Raw genomic sequence first — 25,593 nt, 5'->3', positions numbered from 1 at the left:
TAAAATGTCAATAATTCTTAACTAAAGTGAAGGTGGCTACTTTTAGGTGCTTCAAGTAGTGAAATTAAAATGTTTTGAGAATAAAAATCAATGTCGTATCTCCACTTGGGGATTAGAAGAACTTTTCAGATCATGAAAAGGTTAGATTACAAATAAAAGGTTTACAAATAAAATACTTTGAAAGTTTAAATTGGGCTTTGGGTGTTTTTACTGATACCTCATATATTTTTACCCTCGAATATTGAACTTACTGTACAATACAAATAGCAACACCTGCCTTAAATGTGATTTCCAAAGGATCTTTGTCAATATTCTTCGTGAGTTGATGGTTTTCAATTATTATGAATATTTTTTATTTGGAACCATCAATTCACATGACAGCAACCGTTCAGCACATTCTTGACTTGACCAACTGGTGCATTATCGTTACTTCACCTGAGCTGTCCCATTTGTGAGGCAATAGTTTGTTGTAAAACAATATGGAATCACCGTGAAATACAGGAACCTGGACACTCAGTTTTGCCATAAAATTGTTCTACTTTTATTTTTTCATATTATTGGTGTTTTATAACTTTTATTATTCAGAACACTTTCAATATTTATGGAATGAAGTACAAGACGATTGGTACTCTTTTGTCTCTTCATCATCTGCATGATCTTGGATTGGAAGTCTTTTACTGTAGCACAACCTCTTATGCTTTTAAAACTAAAGTTATGACTACGTGTTTTTCATAAAAATCATAATCAATTGGATTTAGTAGCTTAAAATAACTCAATATTTGTATTCAGAAAGTACAATTATTTACTATGTATTCAATAATTGAAACATGTTGAAAGGTAAATGAACACTTCCCTTACTTCTAGGTCAAGGTACCAGATGCACAGACTTACGTCATGGTGCTTCGGCCGCAAACTCCAAGTATAATGTTGAATGGCACAGGAAACATGGCTAGGAAGTATGAAGATTTTAGAATGGGCGTCAGAGTATTGGCTGACTTGCACATTACTGGAGAACAAAAATTGGATAAATGTCAGTTGAGTATCTACCCCAATCTGAATCCAGATCATGAGAATTTGAGCGTTCCAGAAGAAATGCTAAAACGGCTGGGTAAGTATAACCTATTACAATATTACAACTTTTCAAATTGTAAAATATTGAATGTTTTGAAAAATGTGTTGAATTTTTGTGTCAAGGAATGGCTGCTAGGGTGTCAAAAGATGGCGTCACCATAACTGGATCAGATATGGTCTACAATTATCAACAGGTCCTCAGACAGATTGTCTACACTAATCATAAACCTGCTTACTACCTCAACAGAGTTTTCAAACTGACATGTTCTGAATTGAATGGAAGGTTTACCTCCAATGAATACGTACAAACAGTAAGTACCGATTTTGAGTTTGTTATTTGAGATCAAACATTGTAATTTAAAAGTGAAAGCCATACTTGATTATACTTTTGAGTTCGTAGAAGTTTGAAATGATAGAAAGAGAATCAAAATATTGTGACATGTGTAAAAGTCATTGCCTGCTTCAATTTCTAATTATTTTCTGCCTGTCTGCAAAAAAAATATGTTTTACATTCCGTTTTATCTCCCAAGTTTCGGCAACGACAGTCATTGCTGAGTCTTCGAGATATAACCCTTGCACATACAGTCAACGCACATACTACTGGTGACTTCTGTCGCAGTAGCAGACGAAACGTTCACTCAGTAGTTCCGTTTGACCACCGCTTATACCTTGAATTTTTTTTCTCATCATTTCGATTTTTTCCTATTAAAGAAGTATTCCCGCTAACATGGGAAGTACAAATAGAAAATATAGTAATAAAACTGAGTAGCATATGTTTTGTAATAAAACAATTACGTGGAACTGTCTCGCTGGAAGTGCTAAAATTAATATACTATGGACTTGTGCAGTCTATTTTATCTTACGGATTGCCTTCTGGGGAAACTCAGCTCATGCCGTGAAAGCATTTAAAGTCCAAAAAAAAAATGATAAGATGCCTACGTGGACTTCAGTATAAAGAATCATATTAGAAAACATTCACTCAGCTCAGCCGTAAATATAAAAAATGAAACACTACACAAAAAATAATATGTGCCATAACTACAACACACAAAGGGTAATGAATTAAGACTACCTTACGCATGATTTATTTGGCTTTTTCTATAGTTAAAGTTGGTCATTTTTTCTTATTTCTTTTTCCATCCATTGAGTAATCTTAATTAGTGTGTGGAATAGTAAAAATCAATTGAAATTTCAATTTGCAAAGTGTCATAAATTGCAGTTGTTTGGTGTAATAAACTAATTCAAGGAGACTGACCACTTTTTGTTGGCTGTAACAAAAATCACCTATCTCCAAAGCAAAAAAAGAGGTAAATTCCTCACATAGAAATTCTACCAGGGCCGCACTAAGGATAAATTGCCATTAGGATGTCTGATATGTGTATAAAATGCAATCAAGATCTCGGAGATAAATATGCTGTATGTGACAGTTGTCACTGTGCGCAACATCCGTCAGAACAATGCACAGGGTTAAGCTCATCGGAACTTCGAGCTGTAGTCTTGACGAAAAGAACATTGACGTACTTCTGTCAGGAATGCCGAGTTTCCTTCAGGAATGTGCCGGCACTATTAAGAGAAATGAAAAGTTTCAAAACAGAAGTTACCTCTTTAAGAAGTGAGATGAATATCCTCAAAACAGAAGTTAAATCACTAATAACTGAAAAGATGGCTTTGAAAACTGAAATAAATGATCTTAGAAATGAAGTGAAGCAGATAAAGGTAAATGAAGTTAGTGAAACTACTCCAACTGAAAGTATCATTATGGAACTACTAGAACGCCAAAGAAGAGAAGCTAATATCATGGTAGCTAATGTTAGAGAGGCGCAGGCAACAACACCTTTGCAAAGAAAAGAAGAAGATGCAAATGTAGTTAAGGAAATACTAAAGAAAGTCAGTATCAATGTTAATCTTGACAACATTACAATATTTAGAGTTGGAAAAGTTATACCAAATAAAAATAGATTAATAAAAGTAGTTATGATGAACAAAAATGAAGCAATTACCATATTAAGAAATATAAAAAATAATAGAAACAATATTCCACAGGGCATTAGAATATTTAGCGATCAGACCAAAAAACAAAAAGATTATTACCTTAACGTTAAAAAACAATTACAAGAATTAATATCAAATGGTGATAATTCAAAAACAATCAAATACATAAATAATGTACCCACAATAGCAAATAAAGTTTCTAATGAAAAAAACTAAACGAATATCCTAATATACCGCTTAAAACAGACATTATATATGGTAATATTGAAAGTTTGACTGCACACAGAGACCAAATAATTAATTCCATCCTACCATACCAACCATCAATAATATTATTTAGTGAAACACGTACCACTGTTGACATTGAGGACAGTGAAATAATGCTAACGGGATATAAAACAATTAGATGTGATTCATCTTCCCGACATACAGGAGGGGTTCTTATATATGTAAAATCTCATTTACAATACTCCATTTACAAGAACTATACTTTAGAAAAAAATTATTGGTGCCTAATTATAAAAATAAAATACAATAATGTAAAAATGTTAATTGGTGCCCTTTACCATTCACCTAATGCAAGTCACACAATATTTATTGATCATTTTGAAAATATATGCGAAGATCTTTCTCAATCAAAATCAAAATTTATAATAGCTGGAGATTTTAATATTAACTTTGAAAGTAATGAAGTTCAATCGACACGCATCAAAAATCTATTGAATATGTATGGAATAAATCAAAGTATTGAAGAATGTACTAGAATTACTTATACTAGTGCAAGCTTAATTGATTATGTCATCAGTAACTTTGAACTTCAAACAGTAGTTCACAATATACCCAAAATAACTGATCATTCCTTAGTCTCTGTTAACCTATTAAATAGAATATCAAACTCACCAAAAACCCTTAAGAGTTATCGTAATTTGGGAAACGAAAACATGAATAAAATTTGTTTGGAATTGATTGACAATAATTATTTACTAAACTGTGTTGACATTCAAAGATTTTATGAGAATTTTATTAATAAGACTGTAAATACTGTCAACACAATTGCTCCAGTCAAGAGGTATTTTTCTCACCAAAATAGTCTTCCATGGTTTGACAAGGACCTAAAAGACATAATTAAGCAAAGAGATGAAGCATACCAAATTTTTAAACATAACAGGTGTGAAGTCAACTGGGAAAGATATAAAAGTCTAAGAAACTATGTAGTTAATTTACTGAAAACTAAAAAGCAAGAATATTATTATAATAAAATTGTTTCAAGCTCTAAGAACCAACAACTTATGTGGAAAACCATTAAATCTCTAATTAATACTAAGTCTAATACAGTTGACACAAACAATATTGAATTTGAAGGAGAAGGACAAGTAAAAATCCTTAGAGATGAAGCTGAAATAGCAGAAACTTTCAACAAATATTTTGAATCCAGCTTAGAAGAAATTGTTAAATCAATTAAGACTACTACTTCATGGAGAGGTGAAATTACGGCGGTCTCTAGTTTCGAAACTTTTAATCAACTTGAATTGAAAGATCTTACAGGAATTGTTAATAGATTGGAAAATAAATCTGGAACTGAAATCTTAGATATCAAGTTCATTAAAGCTACGTTTGGAGTCATTGGTCATGTTTTGTTACATTTTATAAATATCTCTCTACAATATGGGCAATTTCCTGAGCACCTGAAAACTAGTATAATAGTACCTGTTCCCAAAGTCAAAAATACTAATAAAGCGGGAGAATTCCGTCCAGTAAACACCTTACCAGGAATGGAGAAACTACTAGAAATGGCTGTATACGATCAGCTCCTAAGTTATGTTGAGGCCAATAATATTCTCATAAGTAATCAATCCGGTTTTAGGAAAAATCATTCTTGTGAAACGGCTTTACAACTTACGATTAGTAAATGGACTCAATCTATTGACAACGGAGATTATGTTGTAACAGTATTCTTAGACTTAAGAAGAGCTTTTGAGACAATTGACCGTAATATATTAATGAAAAAATTGGAAGCTATAGGTCTTAAAGGAACAGTGCTAGGATGGTTTAAGGACTACTTAAGCGATCGAAGACAAATCACTAAAGTGGGTAATGTTCTCTCATCTCCTATTAACGCAAAATTTGGGGTACCTCAAGGAAGTGTCTTGGGCCCTTTACTATTTCTTATATATATTAATGACATCAGTTTATGTCAAAATTGTGACTTTATGAATTTATTTGCTGATGATACAATGTTAACAACATCTCATAAAGATTTAGAGATAGCTTTGACAAAAATGAATATCTGCTTGGAGGAGATTCATAAATACTTGAACGTCAACAAATTAAAACTAAACGTATCTAAAACAAAAGCCATGATTCTGACCACAGCATATAAATATAAATATATAAACATAAATTATTATTCTTTGGAAATTAATAAAGAAAAAATAGAATTTGTCACCGAAATTAAATACCTGGGATTTATGTTAGACAACTGTTTATCTTATAATGCACACTTCAAATACATAACTAAAAAAATATCAAAGAAACTTTACTTTTTTACTCGAATCTCTTATCATTTGTCAGTTTCTTCCAAGGTCACTATATATAACACCATCATTCAGCCTCATTTCGAATATTGTAGTACATTACTATATGGATGTGATCAAAACAAAATTTCGACTTTACAAAAACTAAAAAATCGTGGAATGAGAGTCATATTGAAATGTAATCATTATACAAGCATAAAGTTTATGCTCGACGCATTACAATGGTTATCAATAAAAGAAAGGTTCTATAGATCAGCAATGATATTTATTTTTAAGACTATTAATAATATGTTACCATCTTATTTTGATGAATTCATTATTTATCGTGATAGTACTCACAACTACGAGACAAGACATAGTTATCTTTTTCACTTGCCAAGATGCAGATTAACCAGCTCAATGAAAATATTGTTTTATAAAGGTTTAAACCATTTTAATAAGCTGCCAAGAGACATAAAACAAAGCGAAAGTATTTATATATTTAAATCTAAACTAAACAACTATATTAAAACAAACACAATTTTGTAGGAAAAGACTCAATGATGCAGAACATCAGTAGTCTTAAACCTTAACATTTATTATCATGTATCAGTATGTTTTAAATTGTTAGTATAGTCTTATCTAAGTTAGTTAACTTTGAATTTTATTTTCTTTTCTATTTTATTTCTCAACATTGTTAGGTTACAGTCATATGTATGACTCTAGTTATTAATTATTATTATTGTTGGTTAAGGACATATTATTATTGTTTACTGATTTATTATTATTATTGTATATTATTATTATTATTGTATGTATATTGGGATTTCCTAAAATAAACGTATTCATTCATTCATGTTTGGCAGTGAGACAGTTATCAAAGCATCATTTACTATAACCATTGGAAATAAATGCAGTCTGCAAACATTTAAATCGAGACTATACAGTCACCTAGCAAAGAATCCATTTTATTCTGTGCAAGAATTTTTAAACTCCTAATATAAGTCAAGATGCTTTTCTTTTATTTTTGTAATGTACATGTATATATCTATTTATATTTTTATATATAGCCTAGCACTCAAGTTTGACTAGTCTGATAAAATTTTATAAGTGTCATGTAATGCAAAGCAATTGTACAATTTTGAATGACGAATAATTTCTATTCTATTCAGAATGCTTCATAATTTTTTGTTCGTAGTTCATCTCTTACTTCACCCTCACCTTTGTTTATTTGCATTCTGATTATATTGAAAAATTCAAAGGACATTTCTGAGTATTGATTTATCTTCAATCTGTAATTTGTTAGTGTTAAGCACTATTATCTGTAGTACACTCGTTACTTTTATTGGTTTCAATAATTTTGTGTAATACTCTTCTTGTAACTTTAATTTTCAAATGAAAAATCTAAAACTTAGGTTAGATTTAATAAATTGCCTCTCATCAGAACAGGCAAGGCTGCTACAATCTCTAACAAAAAAGTATGTAGTGATGAATGTAAAAAATTCATTTCATATATTTTTTCCAGCTGACTGTCATTCATCCGCAACCCAAAGAAACCATCGCCCATGCTATGGTAAACAAGCACTCTGTCGAGGTGCGACCAGCCTCTGTCATTTCGCACGACTATGTACCATCTGAGCACCTCAATCTTGTTGCTTCTGGCGGTTCGCACGCCGTTACCATCATAGTGGTTGTGTGCGTCGGCTTCCTTCTTTTCATGATAGTTCTGGGAGTGATCCGGATCAGAGCAGCACATCAACGAAACGCCAACGAGGAGGTCCAAGATGGCGAGATGACATGGGATGATTCTGCACTCACCATCACTGTAAATCCCATGGAGGTGAGTTACATTGTTTCTGGTATGTTGTGGTAAGCTCGTGATACAATTTGTTCTTTGAAACATTTGGTTTTTGTACCTTCATGTCTGACCAATAAACTTTCTGGTAATCATTAATAAAACCCTCATTGGTCATTGAATTCCATTATTTGGTTTATAAGTGCATGTATACAAAGTAATGATCTATATAATCTCTAAATTAGTTATTGTATGAATATAGTGCAATATATATTTTTTTCCAATACTTGGGAACCGTCTGACTAATCCATTTTTCTCAAGTCTTCACAAAACACTGCAGTGTCATGGGCTCATTGCGTTTTTTTTCCATCTTTTTCATGACACCCATTCCATCAATCTTGTGCCCCGTAAAAGTTAAGTTTGTACAGAATCCCTACTGGACGGGTGTCATATTCTTCTGGACATAATTTGGGTTGTCCATAAATTGTTTGTCTCCTGTGATCCAATGCCTCACATTCCCATGAAATATGACGAGTTGTCTCTGTCCCACTGTTGCATTGCCTGCAGTTTAGGTCCTTATTTTGTTCAGGTGTCCTTTCACTGGACATTATCCACTAATTATTCCGAGCCGAAACTGTTGAAACAGTTATTCAGTTCTCTTCTTGAACGGTCCCTTTATAAAGGTTGTTCCGTTCCCAACATATCTTATACTTTACATCACTTTGATGGAAATGGTTATATTATAATCTTCAAAAGTAATTTTAATATGTCCCTTGATTCAATTATGATCGAGCCAACAATTCAATTCAATATTTATGTATATTTTATGTCCATGAGTGAATTATAACATATATGTAGAAAATCTTGATAAGGAAAATACAAATTCTAAAATATTTTCTGAAATGGAAAGAATTTATCTAAATGAAACTGGTGATTTTGCAATGTTTCATTGCTGACGGGCTGCAAATAGCTATTATTCTTCTTAAGTGGTAGAGAATAGGTTACAGCGATTACATCTGTAAAAAAATATCAAAAAAGCTATTCTTTTTATCTAGAGTATCTCATAACATGTCTCTCTTTTCCAAAATTACCATTTATAGGACGATAATACAACCCCACTTTGACTATTGTGCTAGTTTACTGTACCTGTTGGACAAAAACTGTTTAATGACTTTACACAAACATCAAAAAAGAAGTATGAGAATCATTCTGCAATGCAATAAATATGTTCCAATTGATCTAATGTTAAGAACTTTGAACTGGTATAACGTAAATAAACGCCTGTTTTTCATGACAATGGTGTTCATTTATAAAATAACAAAAAAGTTAGTCCCAAGTTATCTTAGTTCATTAATTACATATAATAATGAGATCCACACTTATCCTACAAGAAACGTGGACAATTTCCATATAGCTTGAACTCGAAATGTAAGCTCAATGAAAAAATTAATCTTCAAGGGCTTAAATGATTTCAATAGCCTCTCAAATGAAGTGAAAAATTTACTGTCTTTAAACACTTTCAAAATTCGTCCAAATGAATTCATTTCACCACTGTACGCGTAAAAAAATAAATTATGGAAGGCATGTGTGTGAGTGGGTTGTGTTTCTCATGTATATTGGGTGTACATGAGTATAATATGTGTATATATTAATATCTGATAATTGTGACACTATAGGTGTATAGGTTGTGACACTATAGGTGTATTATTATTATTTAATCCAATATTCAAAACCCTTAGATGTTTCGAATGTTTTCTTGAATAGTTCTGTTGGTTATGGTTTATTCCAAAAGTAGTTCTCTTTGTTTTTTATCGAATTTATGAATTTGTAAAGTTTGGATAACATTGATATATATTAAATTTTTTGTTTTTATATAAGTCAATAGTTTTTTTTAGACATGTGTTACATAACCTCTCTGCTCTTTTTTCTGTTTCTTATGTATGATCTTTATTGATTTTCAGTATAAGTCTGAAAGTTTATTGTAATAGTTTCAGTTAATAATTACACCTCCACGCTTTCACACTCAGTTTTCTGTCAGTAATATTAAACTTGATAAAACCTTATAATGTTCTATATCTAGTTTATCTTTTACATATTTTTCAGACGGCCGAAAGAAAACTAGAAGGCAACACCATGGAATACAGTGATACGGAGCAATCTGATTCTGAGAGCTCTTCTGACGATGAGAACATGGATGGGCCTTGCAGGGTTCCCGACTCTTCAGATGATGATGACGATCATCCAAGAGGTTTGCGTAAACATGATTATCAGAATGTTAGTCAATTGGAATGGGATAACTCCACCATGTAAGGACATGCCGAGCAGATCGACTGCAGATTGAAGAAAATAAAATTCATTTATTGAATTGTTCGACATATATTTTGAAGTTGGTTTTATTTTTCATCCCAGAAAGAGCACAAAATTTTCAAGAAAAAATATTTCCATTGGATGAATTATTTGTTTCATTAAGAATCCTTCCAGATATTTTAAGTAAATATTCAAAATTTTAATGGACTTGTGGTCACTATAGTAGTTGAAATTTAAAACCAATTTCACCACGATGTCTAAAATCAGTTTTAGTTGATGTCAATTTGACTAATCCTAACTTCTACACTTTCACAAAAATCAGTTACTATCTATCTTTGGTTTCTGCAGTTGATCGTGTTTGATGAAAGAAATTCAAGGTGCAATGCAATCCTGTGCAGGTGCCATAAAGTGCACTCCCAATGCCGTACGTATGAAAACAAAGTATGCCTAGAAAGTCAGCTTTTGGACCTAATACTAAATCAGAAAATGCAGATGCCATTTGCTTTAGCATTTAAATATTGTTTTCGGCGCGTACGGCATTTGATATCAATAAATTAATCGTCCATATTTGTTAGAGATATGTATACAGTATGTTGTATATGTATATCCATACGCCCTTTTTAGCTAGTATGAACATATATTAGAAGCTGTTTACACTCTGCTTGGATTTTCGCCTTTTTTATTGGTATGGCAGCATTTTTATTTTCATAAATATTTCTTGTCAATTTACCAATATTCGTATATTTGAAAAAACTATTTTTTCAATTCATCTCAAAGTATTATTTTATTTTTTACACATTTTTTGCTATTATTGCTTTGAATAAGGGAAATATTCCATATTCAAACTGCTTCTGAGAAGGGGTCTTGGGAATTCTTTTCAAAGCAATGCAACAAGAAATGCTAACAAAAATTTTTCTGATTTTTTTTGAGGTTCCACTAACAAGATTTGTTTTAATAATATGCGCTTTTTTGTACTTACCTTTTTTAGATGTTAAGTTCTCACTTTTACACTATTTTATACAGTAATAAATCAATCATATCAATTCCTCAAATACTGTGCTATCAATTTTTTTGTTTGTAATCGTGTCGGACATTTTCATCGATTTACTAAAACAACATATTTTTGTGTGAAATGTGTTGAAACGTTTTTTGAAAAAAAACTAATAAAACATTGATTGATTTGGACTTTTGTTTCTGTAACAATCATTTTATATTTCTGAAATAATTATGGATTGCTAATAGACTTAGAAAAAGGGAAAACTTGAAAAATCCCCTTTAAAAAAAATAACATGACAAAGATGAATTCTGAAGACATAGATTAATTGGTATTAACTCTTTCCATTGAAAGTCTTGCTATAAATTATACCGAATGTCTCTAAAAAATTCTGGATTTTGGCTATTTTTTATCTTTCTTTAATAGATGAAAATGATACTACTGTGACAACCCCAATCCTTCCTAGATACAAAATTGGAGACATTCTGTAAAGTTTAGCCACACTTGTTGAGAGGCACACTTTTTTACTAAGTTGCTGAATGTATGTTGATTCGAAGAGAATGTCTGATACGCATAACTTTTCTACAAATTTTCTACTTAAGACTTGATGTTTGTCCCTTTTCTCGCACAATGTTCATCAATGTTTCGGTTGGTAGTAACCCAGAAAGATGTACATACGGTTTTGCAGCTAAAATAGTATTTTTTTTATAAGTAGTTATGGGTACTTAATAAATAATATACATATATATGTAAATGGTTACATTTTATTTTTTTGGGAAGGCAATTGGCAATATAACAAAGAGAAAACTATACTATATCATATGATGCAATATTAGAGCGTTTTATGATCCTTATATTTTTTTTGTAATAGTGTTACAGTTTAGAAATTAGTAGCTGTGATGTCAAAAATGAAAACAAAACAATGTTTAGGTTAGAAAAAATGAGCACTTTCTCTGGAATTTCTTTTACCGTTTTGTGAAAATTTCGCAAGTTTTCTGAGGTTAAGGCTAATGAATGCTCTAAAAGTGTTAACAAAATCAGTGTTGATTATTGATGTTACTTCATATATTTCTCCTGAGGATATAGAAGCTTAAAACAGGGTGATTGTTTTTATGAAATTTTTGGATGACGTTTCCTTGTTAAGATTTAATTAGTTACTTCACATGGAAAAACGATTAACCTACCTTTGTTGCAAGTTTTTTTTTATTTCAACAAGTTACCAATTTTTTTGTTTCAAAAAGTGTTCTATCAGGAAACATCTGCAAAACTCGTCAAGTGACTGTTAAAACCCTTTTGAAACATTTTGAAAATTTGGAGAATCTTGTAGAAAAGAAACTTGAATATCAATATGGAGATGATATTTTAAACTGAATGATGTTTTTGTAAATAGTTGTAGATAGTTATTTTTTATAAATTTTTAACTACTTTGAAAATTGTTGAATTTTTATTTTTCAATAAGTTTTGTTTTCATATTTTATGAAGGAGACCTAACATAAAATTTTCAGTCAAGTCTTATTTTGAATATATAAAATGGATAACTTGCGAAATTTCCACTACTAATCTACTTCATAAATGAAGTAATAACACTATTTTTGACAAATACGTAACAAAAACACTGTTACATTCCAATAATCTTAATTATAATTTATTTGTGAAGATTTATGTTACATGAAGATTTATGACTTACTGATAAATGGCTTTTTTGTGTGTTGAAAGAAAACAGAATCAAATAATCCGAATGTCTTTAGGTGTTGAAAAAACCACAATAATTATGTAATACATGAATGTATATTAAAATTTAAAAAATTGTTTCATTTTAAATTCCTACAGAAGTTATTCATGGGTGGAATATAGAGAAGGTAACAAGATTTGTTGTTGAAGAAACTACTTGGAAATGTTGAGACCATTTTTCAGATATAAAATAAATGGATTTGAGAAAACGTAGGTCCATGTAAGAACTCTGTCACATATGTATAAATAGATAAACAACAATATAATTTAACTATAATTCAAAATGTAGAAATGAAAGTTTAGTCTAAGCTCTTCATTCATTCATACATAACAAATAGATGTGTGAGAGAAAAAACTAAAACGAGCAAATTAATATTGCAAGTGAATCCTTTGAAGATTAGATGGAACTTGGTAAAAAGTAACCGAGTTATTTGCTTCCGGGCCAAAACGGAGAATCTAAGGGTTTTATTGTTGAAATTTGACAAAAATATCTGTAACTTGTGTGAACATTTTTTTTGAAGGACAGTTTTATTATTTCTTGTTTATCTGTCTTAGACTCTATGTGGCATAGAAGTTTGTGGGCGAATGTCAGGTAATTCTGAATACATCTGCTTTCGAATGTGGTACATGAAAAATGAATCTAATATCGCTACAATGTCCCAATTTAAATCTTACTTTGAAACCTACAGATAGCATAAACTTATTTAGAACTTTCTCTAGATATACTTTGTGGTTTGAACATACAGGACTCCACACAACTGAGGCATAATCAAGAACTGATCTTATCAAAGTGTGTGCTGATAAATCTCTACTAACTCATAAAATATATCCAGAGTTCAAAACATTTGAGTGAAATTTCATCTTGTTAATTTCATCTCAAATATAACTCCCAAGTTCTTCAATCTCTCCAATATTTATCAGAAGTAAGCTGGGTAATCATGCCCAATTGATGACTGACACAGTTATCTTAATTCAACTCAAAGTAATTTTTTTCTACACCAGTCGGTCAAGAGGTTCAAATCATTTTAAAGTCTCAGCAATCTATGAAAGAAATAATTGTATCTGTTTTTCCGTTGACCGGCTGTCACCCCCTTACGAACGACAACTCTCAAAAATCGAAACTTATGCGAGCTAAGGACTAACAAGGTCTTACCTTTTAACATGTTATTCCTAGCACGGGTTGGATGATAGGAAGTGAAAATCCGGCCTCGCGGCTTGAACCACCAGTTCACACAGCGGTAGATTGAATGAGTGGAGCAAAGCACCCACGTCAACCCGACCGGCTAAAATTTCTCAATATTATTTGTACAGTCAATGAACAGTAACCCTTTTGAGTTTGTTACGTGACTTGTAAGATTGTTGATAAAAATATAATGATTCACAGTGGCTACCCTGTGAATCTCTATAGTTCACATTTATTATATATAACATATAGTTTTCCTATTCATTTTGGCTACATAGAAAACTATTGATTCACTGAGGAATTTATACCTGAAATCAAAACATAGTTTGTGAAGTGATAGTTTGTGAAGAGATTTTCTCAAAAGTTTTTGAGAAATCTATAAATGAAGTGAACTTGATACCGATTTTCAAAAACAGTCAAGGTGTCTCTTTGGTAAATCAGTAAATTAGTAGTTGTGGATTTACTGCCATCTATCAAAGCATTTAGGCAATACCTCGAAAATTGCTCTGAAACAAGGCAATAACTGATGATAGGCATAATATGAGAAGAGGTACTTGAGGTGTATACAGATGCACTTTTTCAATAAAACAAATAAAACCACCAGGTCCAAAGCTAAAACTAGTTTTCAAAGATTTCAAGTACGTCTATCAAATTAGTACCCTCAGTAATACCTACGGTATCTCTAAATTCACATACCTCATTAAAATGAACAAATGAAAAGTGATGACATAAGTAGATTTAAGTCATTAGTGACAAATTCGTAATTTTATGAATGAATTGAGTGCTTAATCTTGTAACGTTTTCCAGTTTGGTGATGAAGAGGCAATAAGGCAATTGTCTTATTCCGAAACATCGGATGTCCACCATTGAGAATGACGGTATTCCATGCAAGTGCAATTTTTACCTCTTTCATATACTATATTGTGTGGCAATCCTGTGAATGATATGTGATTCAATTCCATAACGAATGTTTGGAATGCAAACTGAATAGAGAAAAGTGTTTTTTGTATAATTCAATGTTCACATAAAAATATTTGTTTCAAAAGTATTTTTTTTGGTGATTTCAATGTTTATACGAAAGTAGTTGTTTTGAGAGAGCTTTTTCTTCCAGTTTGTGTCTGAAAGTTACTTTTTTGCATGATCTTTGTAAAGATTTTATTTTGAAGTTTAATAACTTTTTTGAAAGATTCCCACATTTTTTGTATGAAGATGGAGAAGAAAAATGCCACAAACTTTCCCAAAAAAATATATACCTTTCAATATGAACTTGATTATTATGTTTCAAAAATGAATTATTTTCTACTAGTAGATTGCCATTTTCTTCAAGTAGCATTTTCAAGATTTCAATTTCAGCTATTAAAGAGTTGTTTCAGGATTTTTTACTTCACAGTTACTGAGTTCTTATACATTTATTCGAAGAGCTGGGAGGGCTCCTCAAACCAGAGTGACAGTCATCACAAAGGAATAGTAACATCAATCATCTTGATTGAGCATGAATCTTGCATTGTTGAACTGTAACTGCCACGTCTAATAACCTAAGCAAGAATATATCCTACTTCCACACGTCAAAAGCCCCTAATTCTTATTTCACACAGTTTTAAGCTTTTGAGCGATTTTCATGTGAGGACGACTGCTGGTTATATTCGAAATCCATTTTAGTAACCTATTCGTTACTAACTATAGTAGTACGCATTGCGAGGACGAAACTTCAGGCATAAAAACCTACATAACAGGACCAACAAACTCGAAAAATTGTTTTGTCACAACTTTCCGGCTGTGCAAGTTTACACGTTTTGATAAATATATTGCACATAATATAATTAAAAACACAAAACGTTCAAATGTGGTTAGAAATTCATGGACGTTATGAAATGAAAGACTGGAAATCATGTTTTCATGGACTTTTGGAAATTGGATCATAAATATTCAATCCTAATAGGTATAGGGGATGTATTACAGAATATAGGATAAAGAAAATACTTTTGTCTAATTTCTACAAAGTTTATTATTTGTTATCAAGGCCGTAGTTAGGGGGGATTGATCCCCCCGAAAGTTCTACAAGCAACGGCCATCCAAAAATTATATCAAATACAACGATTGACTTGTTTCAACATCACAGGAGCCATTAGAACAACACCAACCGCGACAATGGAATAAATTACTGGTCGAAGTAGGAATGGGTCAATTGAGGCTGAGCCTATGGCGAGAAGCGCTCAATTCAGCGCATCACTGGTTGCCTCTGCTGCAGGCAACCAGTGATGCAATTGAACCCAGGTTTGTGTTTGATAAACCCTACAAAATACAAATAAAACAGAACACAGAGTCAGATGCTACAAATGCAATACGGCTCAAAAAATAAAGAAGGCTCAGGATGTAGAGTGTACTCCAGATCATTAAGCCTAAGGATTAAGTGGGGAATGGGAAAAAAATACCAGCGTGGTTCAAACAGAACTGGCTGGTATCTCAATTGCCACAAAAGAAATAATCAGGAGAGAAATTTCGGGCAAAAACTTAAGAATCTGCACTGATAGCAGAGAAGCCCTATTAGCCTTGAACAGACAACGTGTTACCTCAGTGCTAGTACTAGAGTGCCACCAAGATTTAGCTAAAGCCTCGGTAGATGATAACATTATCCTGAGGTCGATTAAAGGATATTGCCGACCCTTTAGCCAAGGAAGCGGCTGGACTAAGAAGTTTAGGACCCAGTGGCACCTGCGGCCAGATGACTTCGACAATTGAGGAACTAACCAAACGTTACTCCCATGCTCAATCCCTAAAGAGATGGGATGAAATCAAAGGATGCAATCTTGCCAGGATCACCCTGGGCGACCCTGGGAAGCTGACGTAGAAGAAATATCTGGCGATGACCAGGAAAAATCTACGCTTAACAGTAGGATTTCTGACTAGCCACTGTCAACTAAGAAAAACACCTCCATAATGTGGAGCTAGTGGACACATCTCAATGCAGGATGTGTGAACAGGAAGGTGAAACTGTCAGGCATGTCCTATGCGAGTGTCCGGTGTTGTCGTCAATAAGAGAGTGTGTGTTCAGCGAGTCTTGGCCTACACCTGCCGATATAAAGGAGATGTCTCCTAGTGATCTCTTCACCTTCCTGGAAAGGACAGGATGGACGATGACCTAAGAGGACAACTTCTCCAGAGGATGTACAATGGGTCACATGTGTCCTAAATGCTGTGGGCCTACACTCACTCTCCCTATTCTACAGATACAGATACTATTGTAATTATAAAATCCGTTGGAAATTTTATCAAGTTCTTGGCAAAACGAATCAAGTGCTTGAAAGAGAATATTGAAAAAAAACTTTCCTGAAACACAATGGAAAAACCTTATGGCAATGTGCGTACAAACTTTTAAAGATCTTGGCGACACTACCTGTTTCCAGATTTACACCTGAAAAGACTTTCTCTTCTCTGAAACGCCTCAAAACTTATTCAAGAAACTCCACAAGCCAGGAACGACTAAACGGTTTGGCGTTAATGTCAATCCACCGTAGAATTGACATCGACACCGAGGAGGTAACTGATTTCTTTGTGCAAAGAAAGCTAGAAAACTAAATTTGATTTTGTAAAAAGATGTTAATATTTCTATAATGGTTTTTTTATAAATATATATGAACATGTATCACCATTTTTTTCTTTCGTTATTTTTATATTTTATGTTTTTCTACTGTTCCACCAAACCAAACCCCCCGAAATTGTTTTCTGGCTACGGCCTTGTTTGTTATGACCGGTTTCGGTTTGTTACAGTTACTTGAGAATATTCTAACAAACTGAAAACGGTTTTAACAAATAATAATCTCAGTAGAAATTAGACAAAAGTATTTTTTTTTATCCTATATTAATACGAATTTCTACAAAATAAATATGTCATCAATCGAGCAAGGTATAACAGACTTTCATAACGATTGAGAGTGGATCGTTTGATGTTAAATGGAGGTTATTTTGGCAAGGATATATAGAATGGCTGGGTCTAATTTGATATTTATCAATATCCACCTCCGGGAAGATGGTTCTTGACCTTATTAACATAACAGACAACTATTATCATATACAGGCAGGTCAGAGGTATAATATTTAGCTTCCCAGAATAGGTTAACAAATATATTTGTATTCATATATTTAAAGTAATTCAGTTTTCTTTGAATAGAATTACAGAATAATTACCTTTTACAACTTCTTTGAACTGAATGCTCTTGTTTTGTTCTTTATTACTGATGAGTGGAAGGTTAACCAAGAGACTAGTCTTCAAACTGAAATCCAAATTAATCTGCTTTACAAGATTGAAGTATCTAAAAAATGAGTTTCCAGCCAGCCGAAATCTTCCAGAAATGGTATTTTTCAACAAGGTAAATGCTGAAATAATATGAAGGAAAAATGTTTTTATCATCAATTTATTTCATGAAAACATTTACTACATTTTTGATGTGCTATTGCAAACCAATGCATGTGTGTGACATGTCCATATTGAAAGTGGTGCAAATTTCACAAATTTTTCCATCAATATTAATAATGAAATATGGATAGGTATTCATTTTGAAAAATATGAATGAAAGTGCTCCTAATACTTTCTACTTTCATTATACAATTAAGGAAGCACAAAATATCTCGAATATTTTGTTCAATAGTTCAAGTAATTTTGAAACAGAATTCTTGCTTCTATCATGACGGTAGGAAAAAAGGCTTTTTAGTTCAAGTTTGTTTTTATAAGCTAATCTTTCATTTATTCATAAGTTTGCAACAGAATAATTGCCCAAATTCCATTGTTTTGTGGAAAAAATTGTGAGATAATAATTTCTTTATTTAGAGGTACCAAATTAATTACGCTTTCCTACTGTATAAAACTGTTCAAAATTATTAACAATAATGAATCAACAATCAACACTGCTAAAATTTCTATTTTGACTTGGAATGATTCACAATACATTATAAATTACAGAATAGTCTACTTTCAAAGGTCTAGATTCGTGATATTTTTTCCATCGATTAATATGATCTATTAAAAAAAAACTTGTGTGAACCCTTCCTCAAAAATTTCACTAGGAACGTTAAACTCTCGAAAGTTGTAATAATAGATGAAATCTCTATTCTACTGTCATTTATTCAATTGATAATATCTAGAATACCTAGAAGTTAGTGACATATTGGATTAATTCATTGAATACACAATAACAGAACAAAATAGAGGAAATTATCATCATTAGTTTCATGGGATCTCCTAGAGTCTTTCTAAGCAAATAGATTGGCCCAATGAAATACAATATCTGTCAAATTTCAGTAATTTTTCCATTATTGAACAAATGTTCCCTAGTTTTCGAAACACTGTGGCAAAAGTTACCCTCTCCCTGTCTATTAACTGTTCCCTTGTATAAGATCTTATTGAAAAGGGTGTTACGATGTTTAAAACTTGCAGCATGAAGAAAAATAATCACATGAAAGATATCAATACTAGTATTTCTAGTATGGAGGGCGATTTAATCAAAGCGTTTGCAGAAGTCATCAAGGAGTTGTGGTCAGAAGATTCATTTGATAGAGTAGTAAATACAGCCTCCTTAAAAAATCAGATTTTAAGTTTTGCTCCTCGATTCATGGGAAATTCCCATCAAGACGCCTAGGAGTTTCTTCGTTATCTTTTAGATGGTTTACATGAAGACATTAATATAATTAATGAAAAATCTAAACAAATTTTAACGGAGACTGACGAAAAATTGAGCGACAGCGGAAATGCACAAGAGTCATGGCTCACATATTTGAGGACGCATAACTCTAAGATTGTAGATAATTTTGTTGGTTCATTGAAATTCAAGATGAAATGCACACACTGTGGACACTCATCTGTAACCTTTGATCCTTTCTGGAATTTGTCTCTCTCCATACCACAAAGAACCGACCATTTGAGTTTGTGGCAATGCTTGGATTTGTTTACAAGAGAAGAAACTTTGGATGGAATTGAAAAACCGACATGTTTGAAATGCAAGGAAAGGAGAAAATGCACAAAGTCCCTATCAATCCACAAGTTTCCCCATATTTTAGTAATTCATTTAAAAATATTTTCACCATCAGAAGGATTTAGAGGCAAATTGAATGACGTCATCAAATGTCCTCTAGAAGGATTGGATATGGACAATTTTGCAGCAGAAAATGTGGCTACTTGTTGTTATAATCTATATCACAGTGGCACTACTTACAGAGGGCAGTATACAGCATACTGCAGACACCCGTATATTGGCGCGTGGCACAAATACAACGATTCACACGTGTCACCAATTTCACCAAAATCGCTTGTGAGTGGAGAAGCATACGTCCTCTTTTATGAAAAGGATCGAACAAAATCGCACTTTTAAGATAATAATACTTCAAATATCAAATTAGAACAGTGAAAACCTGCTGAGAAGCATGATAAATATTTAAAAATACAAAACACATACAACATATATAAAATGTATATATAGTTCAAAATTGACAATAAAAAAATTAAAAGAAATCACTTGATTGTGATAATGATGTTAGAATTTTCACTTCTCTCCCACAAGGCACTACATCAACTTTGGCTTTGCATATTTTAGCAATGAGCTTCTAAAATATGGTACAAATTCATTATTTGACATTAAATTTAGTGTCAAGAAAATACTGGATAGGACACTTTATACTATTAGAGGCTATTCACTGGTTTTGACAAGATGCTCATTGAAATTAGTTATTGGTTAAAAAAAATCCTAACATGAAATAGGTAAACAGCCTATCAACCTTGCAAACCCCATGAAACGCACTTTTGCAAAAAAAATATAGGTATCTATAAAATTTTCCTCAAAATTCAGGTTTTTTTCGTCATCATGAATTCAAGGAGTACATTTTTAAGAAACAATCACCTACACTAGAACTTTAATTATCAAATTTCGATAAAAGTCTCTATTATTCAGCGTTTTCCAACAATTAATTATTTTTATACTCCATAAAATTTGTAAGGTGGATGAATTTTATAGGACAAACCAAACACAAAATTGTAAAATCAAATCAATGAATATCATATTAACATTATCAATTCTTCAGCATTTATAGTGAACAAATTTCCAAATAAAGTTGGAATGAAACCTTGAATATTTTCTACGACAGTTATATATCAAATTGCCATAAAACATATTTGAGTGAATTCAAGACTTGAATACATTTTATTAATAACTTACGGCAGTGAAGTTGAATTCATCCACCTCACACTAATTAATAATATCTACTACCTCAATCTCGATTACTCTCATAAAAGGCAAACAATAAAATTCCTTTATATTCATATTGGCAATCCTGGCTCTTTGTCGGTTAATTGCCGCCTCTTGGTTTCCTGCGCGTTTCTTGTACAGCAGCCACGAGACTTTTAACGGCTTCTTCGTGACCTGAACAATAAAACATTGAAGTTCGTTGATCTCATTCTAAACGAAAATGGTATTCGAAGTGTTTATGCCAGATTCTTGCGCTGCGAAAGCAAACACATTCATGAGTTGCCCCAAATTTAAATGTGACACTTACAAAAGATGGATGTAGCAGGTGTGAAGTATCAACTTCGTATAGAATTCAAAGTATAGTTGACAAAAATGAAAAGTCATGAAATATTGTACAAAAATTTTAGGAAGTTCCAATGAGCCTTTTTCCTGAGAATATTACAGCGAACGTGTCACGAGAGGCAGTACTAGTAGTTGGGACAAACATATACTATTCACATGTAAAACAGTGTTATTTACGTAATATTAATTTATTATTTAAAAATATAAATCTAATATAAAAATTATTTTGTGCTAATATAATGCCAACAAAGTATTTCTATTTTGCGAATTGTGAGTCGGATAATCGATATCCGGAAAAAACGTGTTTTTTATACCATTTATAAAATCATAATAATGAGGTTAGATGTAAGAAATGGATACATGCTTCGAGGAGAGTGGATTTAACAGTGCAAAAAATAAATAAATATTCATATGTATGCTCTAAACATGAAATGAATAGTAAACTTTTCATAGTTAATTACCATTGATTAGAATGAGATATAACCTCAATCGTTTATTAAACAATATCCATTTATTATATTTAATTAAATTTTATTCATTACCATCTATATTTGATTCATATTTCACTCGGAAATAAATCTGAAATTTATAATTATTTTAAATTTTGTTTATTACAGTTTGAATCTGTCGCTACTATTTTACTAGAGTCTGTATACTAAACTGCCAATTAATTAACTTTTTTTTCAGTTACTTTTAAATTATGGCATGCAAGCTAACGTTTTAATGTTACAACATTGTTATACTTTACAGTTGCAAATTTTAGTTTTACTCCAGGAACATCTTCTTGTGTTAAAAACATTATTTTTTAATTGTACTTTACCATATGTTTATATGAGGATAAGGCAATGTTTGTCCCTACCGAACTACTAGCGCTGCTAGTGAGTGATTTTTCGTACTTCAGGAAAAAGGTTCATTAATGTAAAGCAGTTCACTCCAAAGTATGGTGGCAGATGAGGGAAGGTCATTTTCAATTGACTTTACTGGGTACATGGAATTATTCTTTCAAGGAGTTATAAGAAAAATTATTTGATAGTTGAGAAAACCACACACCATCTTTTATTAACAAAATACAAAATATCTGTTATTTTATAATAATCTACCAGTCAACAATTCGTGAGAGTGTACCCAAAGACAAGGACTGTGATGGAGGGGAACAGTCATTTTACTATCATTACATTTCTTTCATCGAAATTTTTTTTTAATTATTTACAGATTTCACTTTTTAAAATAAGGAAAGAAATGAGGACCAGTTAAATTATTGCTAGTAATTTTTTGAGTTTTCTTTACTGAAACAAATTATCTCAACTTTGAGTCCTACTTTCAACTCATAATTAATAAACATCAAACATTTTGCAAATCAATAATGAAGAAGCAGCTCGCAAAACTAAAAATTTCGGGTTACAAAAGTCAAATAAGATGTTGAACAAGAGTAACTCAAATAATAAAATCCTGGGTTCATAAAACCAAGAAAAAAATCATTATCTTGAAGAGAACGTTTTTATTATTGTCAATGTTTCTCATGTAAATGTTTAAAGCTTTTTAGATAACCTACTTTCAATTGAATTATTTTTAAACCCTCACAACATAGATATTGTTTGTGAGCCAATGCTCACAATATTTGTGGAGAAGCTCTCCTACTTGCAAGACAATCAAGCCATAAAATTGTTGAAATTTCAGACATTAGAGACATTACAATCGAAAACATTAATTGTAAGTGTAGTAACCATGTAGTCAATACATGTAGAACTAGTGTGAATATTCTAGAAGGACCCTTGTAATTATTATAAGACTAATAACAATCAAAAATGTTGTTCGTGGTTACTACACTTACAATTAATGTTTTCGATTGTAAAATATTTCAGCCAAATATAGCTGACCATTTGGGTCATTTATTATTATTCTTTATGATCCCAATGAATCTAGAAAAATGGCCGATTCATCTATAAACATACATCAGTGGCACCCTGTAAACTTCAATGAATTCAGAACAAGACTAAGCTCAAGTGATATGAATAATGGATTGTTTCAACTTTTTGAACAAATTTCCTGGTATTGGTTGTATGATGTTTCTTGTCCTTCAAAGAAAAGTAGGCCTAAAAAATAAATCAAACTTGTGATTTCAAATGAATCCATCAAAGAGAGCAAAGCGTTAAGAGAAATGTTTTGGTTAATTTCTACTAGCTGTAATGTAGACCCTCAAGCTGTGCAGGTTCCTAAAGCAAAAACTGAAAGAACACAAATTGAAAATAAAAATGTCTCTGTTCCGATTCAAAAATAAGGAACTCCAGAGTAACAAACCTAAACAAGTTTGGGAAAAATAAACATTGAATTAGGAAATAAAAATAGAGCATCAGGAAACAAACCACCTATTACTTTTACAAATGAGTTAAATGTAGAAATTATAGATCCACAAGAAATCTCAAACCTTTTTGATGGAAATTTTTCATTTTCTGCCGAATTGCTCATCTCAGAACAAAATGTTTCACTTTCTTGTATCTTTTCTGTTAATACCGTCAGTCTGTATTCCCTTTCACAGAAATGGAAATTCTAATACTCTTGAAGCATTAACAAATAAAAACTCCACTAATATTGATGGTATCTCAATAGTTACTGTGAAAAAAAAGTATTGGCTTTATAATCGAGTCACAATTGTTTTTGATGAATCAGTTATATTTTGTAGGTTGTTTTTCAAAAGTATTAAGAGGGCTTTGATATTTCTTCTACACAAAAAAGGTGATAAAACAGAGATAGATAACTACAGGCAAATTTCTTTGCTTTGCTCCCTCTCTAAACTGTTTGAGAAAGTTGTTGGTAATATAATTTTGGATTACATGGATCAAAACAATGTTAACTCGAAGATTCTCACGGACAAAGTATGATGAGCTGTTTTCTCAGGTTTCGCTTCGTATTTTGTGTATTTTATCCCCATAAGGATTATTCTCACAACGTTTCAGCAAAGTCCCATTTGCAATCATCTGGTAATGCCTGGAGTTTTTCAACTAGACTATATATATATATATATATATATATATATATATATATATATATATATATATATATATATATATATATATAGTATATATATATATATATATATATATATATATATATAAAAGAAATTAACTTTAATACCTGAACAGTAGGTTGAATGGACTGACCCCTATCAGAAAACAACTACACCCCTGGCTAATACCACGAAGGGCGTTGGATTATATCCGATAGGCGTCAGTGCAGTGCAAAATAGTGGCCATCATCGACCTAAAGTCAAAGATATTTCATAATTGAAAATCGGAATTTTTTCAGAGTATTTCATTCCTATTCCTAAGTTGGAGCATACAACAAAATTTCACTCAATCTAGTGGACGAAGTACTAAACAACTGCATATCCGAAATTTGCCCGATTCCTCTGAATAAGAAAAATTTTCTTATTAGTCAGTGGGCTATGCTTGAAGACTGGCATTAAACGAATCTGAAGAAATTAACTTTAAACGTTCAAGCCAGTCTCGAATATACCTACACAATAGGTTGAATGGACTGACGCCTATCAGAAAACTACTCCCCTGGCTAATACCACGAAGGGCGTTGGAATATATCCGACAGGCGTCAATGCAGGAATCTTTGCAGAAAACTTCCTGCATATGCAATTGGCAATACAACTGAAAGAGTCGACCTTCAATTTTGAAACAGGCACACTTGCAGACCGGTTTCGGGCTCATTAGCCACTCATCAGTACAAGATAGTGACCATCATCGACCTAAAGTCAATGATATTCCATAATTGAAAAAAGGAATTCTTTCAGAGTATTTCATTACTTTTCCTAAGTTGGAGCGTACAACAAAATGTCACTCAGTCTAGTGGACAAGTACTGAACAACTGCATATCCCAAATTTGCCCGATTCCTCTGAATAAGGAAGAAAAACTTTCTTATTAGTCAGTGGGCTATGCTTGAAGACTGGCAGTAAACAAATCTAAAGAAATGAACTTTAAACATTCAAGCAAGTCTCGAATATACCTACATAGTAGGTTGAATGGACTGACACCTCCCAGAAAACAACTACTGCCCTGGCTAATAATATGCAGCAAATTTTCTGTGAAGATTTCTGCACTGACGCCTGTCGGATATAATCCAACGCGCTTCGTGGTACATGGAAGACCACAGTCTGATATGGTATTTTATCAAGTCCCAAAGACGTAATGCTAGGAGTGCCTCAAGGTTCCGTCCTAGGACAATTGTTCCTCAACTTCATAAAAGGCCTCTCTGAATTCTTTTCGGATTGTCATATAACCATGTTTGCTGATGACACCGTAATTATTGTGGCCGGCAAAAAGTAAGTTGTTATCAGACAAAATAAATACAATAGTAGATAAATTGAGTGCTTGGTGTCAATGCAACAAACTCATTCTAAATAAATTGAATAATGAAATCATTTAAT

The 25,593-nt window shown here is 32.0% G+C and overlaps 2 protein-coding genes across 5 annotated transcripts in view; one reads left to right on the top strand and one right to left on the bottom strand.

Annotated features, from left to right (window-relative positions):
- Positions 1-12,174, top strand: part of Cals (calsyntenin 1) — a 159,448-nt gene extending 147,274 nt beyond the window's left edge. Inside the window, 4 exon segments of the mRNA XM_074173725.1 lie at positions 865-1,108; positions 1,195-1,382; positions 7,102-7,416; positions 9,475-12,174. Coding sequence (XP_074029826.1) covers positions 865-1,108; positions 1,195-1,382; positions 7,102-7,416; positions 9,475-9,681 — 954 coding nt within the window. The 3' untranslated portion in view covers positions 9,682-12,174.
- Positions 12,175-14,900: 2,726 nt separating this feature from the next.
- LOC111504328 (RING finger protein 207) overlaps positions 14,901-25,593 on the bottom strand; it is a 32,077-nt gene continuing 21,384 nt past the window's right edge. For 3 of the 4 annotated variants that reach the window (XM_023158851.2, XM_023158854.2, XM_023158853.2), the window contains one exon: positions 14,901-20,992. In XM_023158851.2, coding sequence (XP_023014619.2) covers positions 20,919-20,992 — 74 coding nt within the window. In that variant the 3' untranslated portion in view covers positions 14,901-20,918. Of the gene's footprint in view, positions 21,073-25,593 lie in introns of all 4 variants that reach the window. The other variant, XM_023158852.2, reaches the window with a different exon arrangement.

The sequence above is a fragment of the Leptinotarsa decemlineata genome, unplaced genomic scaffold (genome assembly GCF_025532065.1).
Source record: "Leptinotarsa decemlineata unplaced genomic scaffold, Ldec_3_MD MMD2_tig00000505_RagTag_RagTag, whole genome shotgun sequence".
NCBI classification, from domain to species: Eukaryota; Metazoa; Arthropoda; class Insecta; order Coleoptera; family Chrysomelidae; genus Leptinotarsa; species Leptinotarsa decemlineata.
This window is presented reverse-complemented; position numbering and strand designations above follow the sequence as displayed.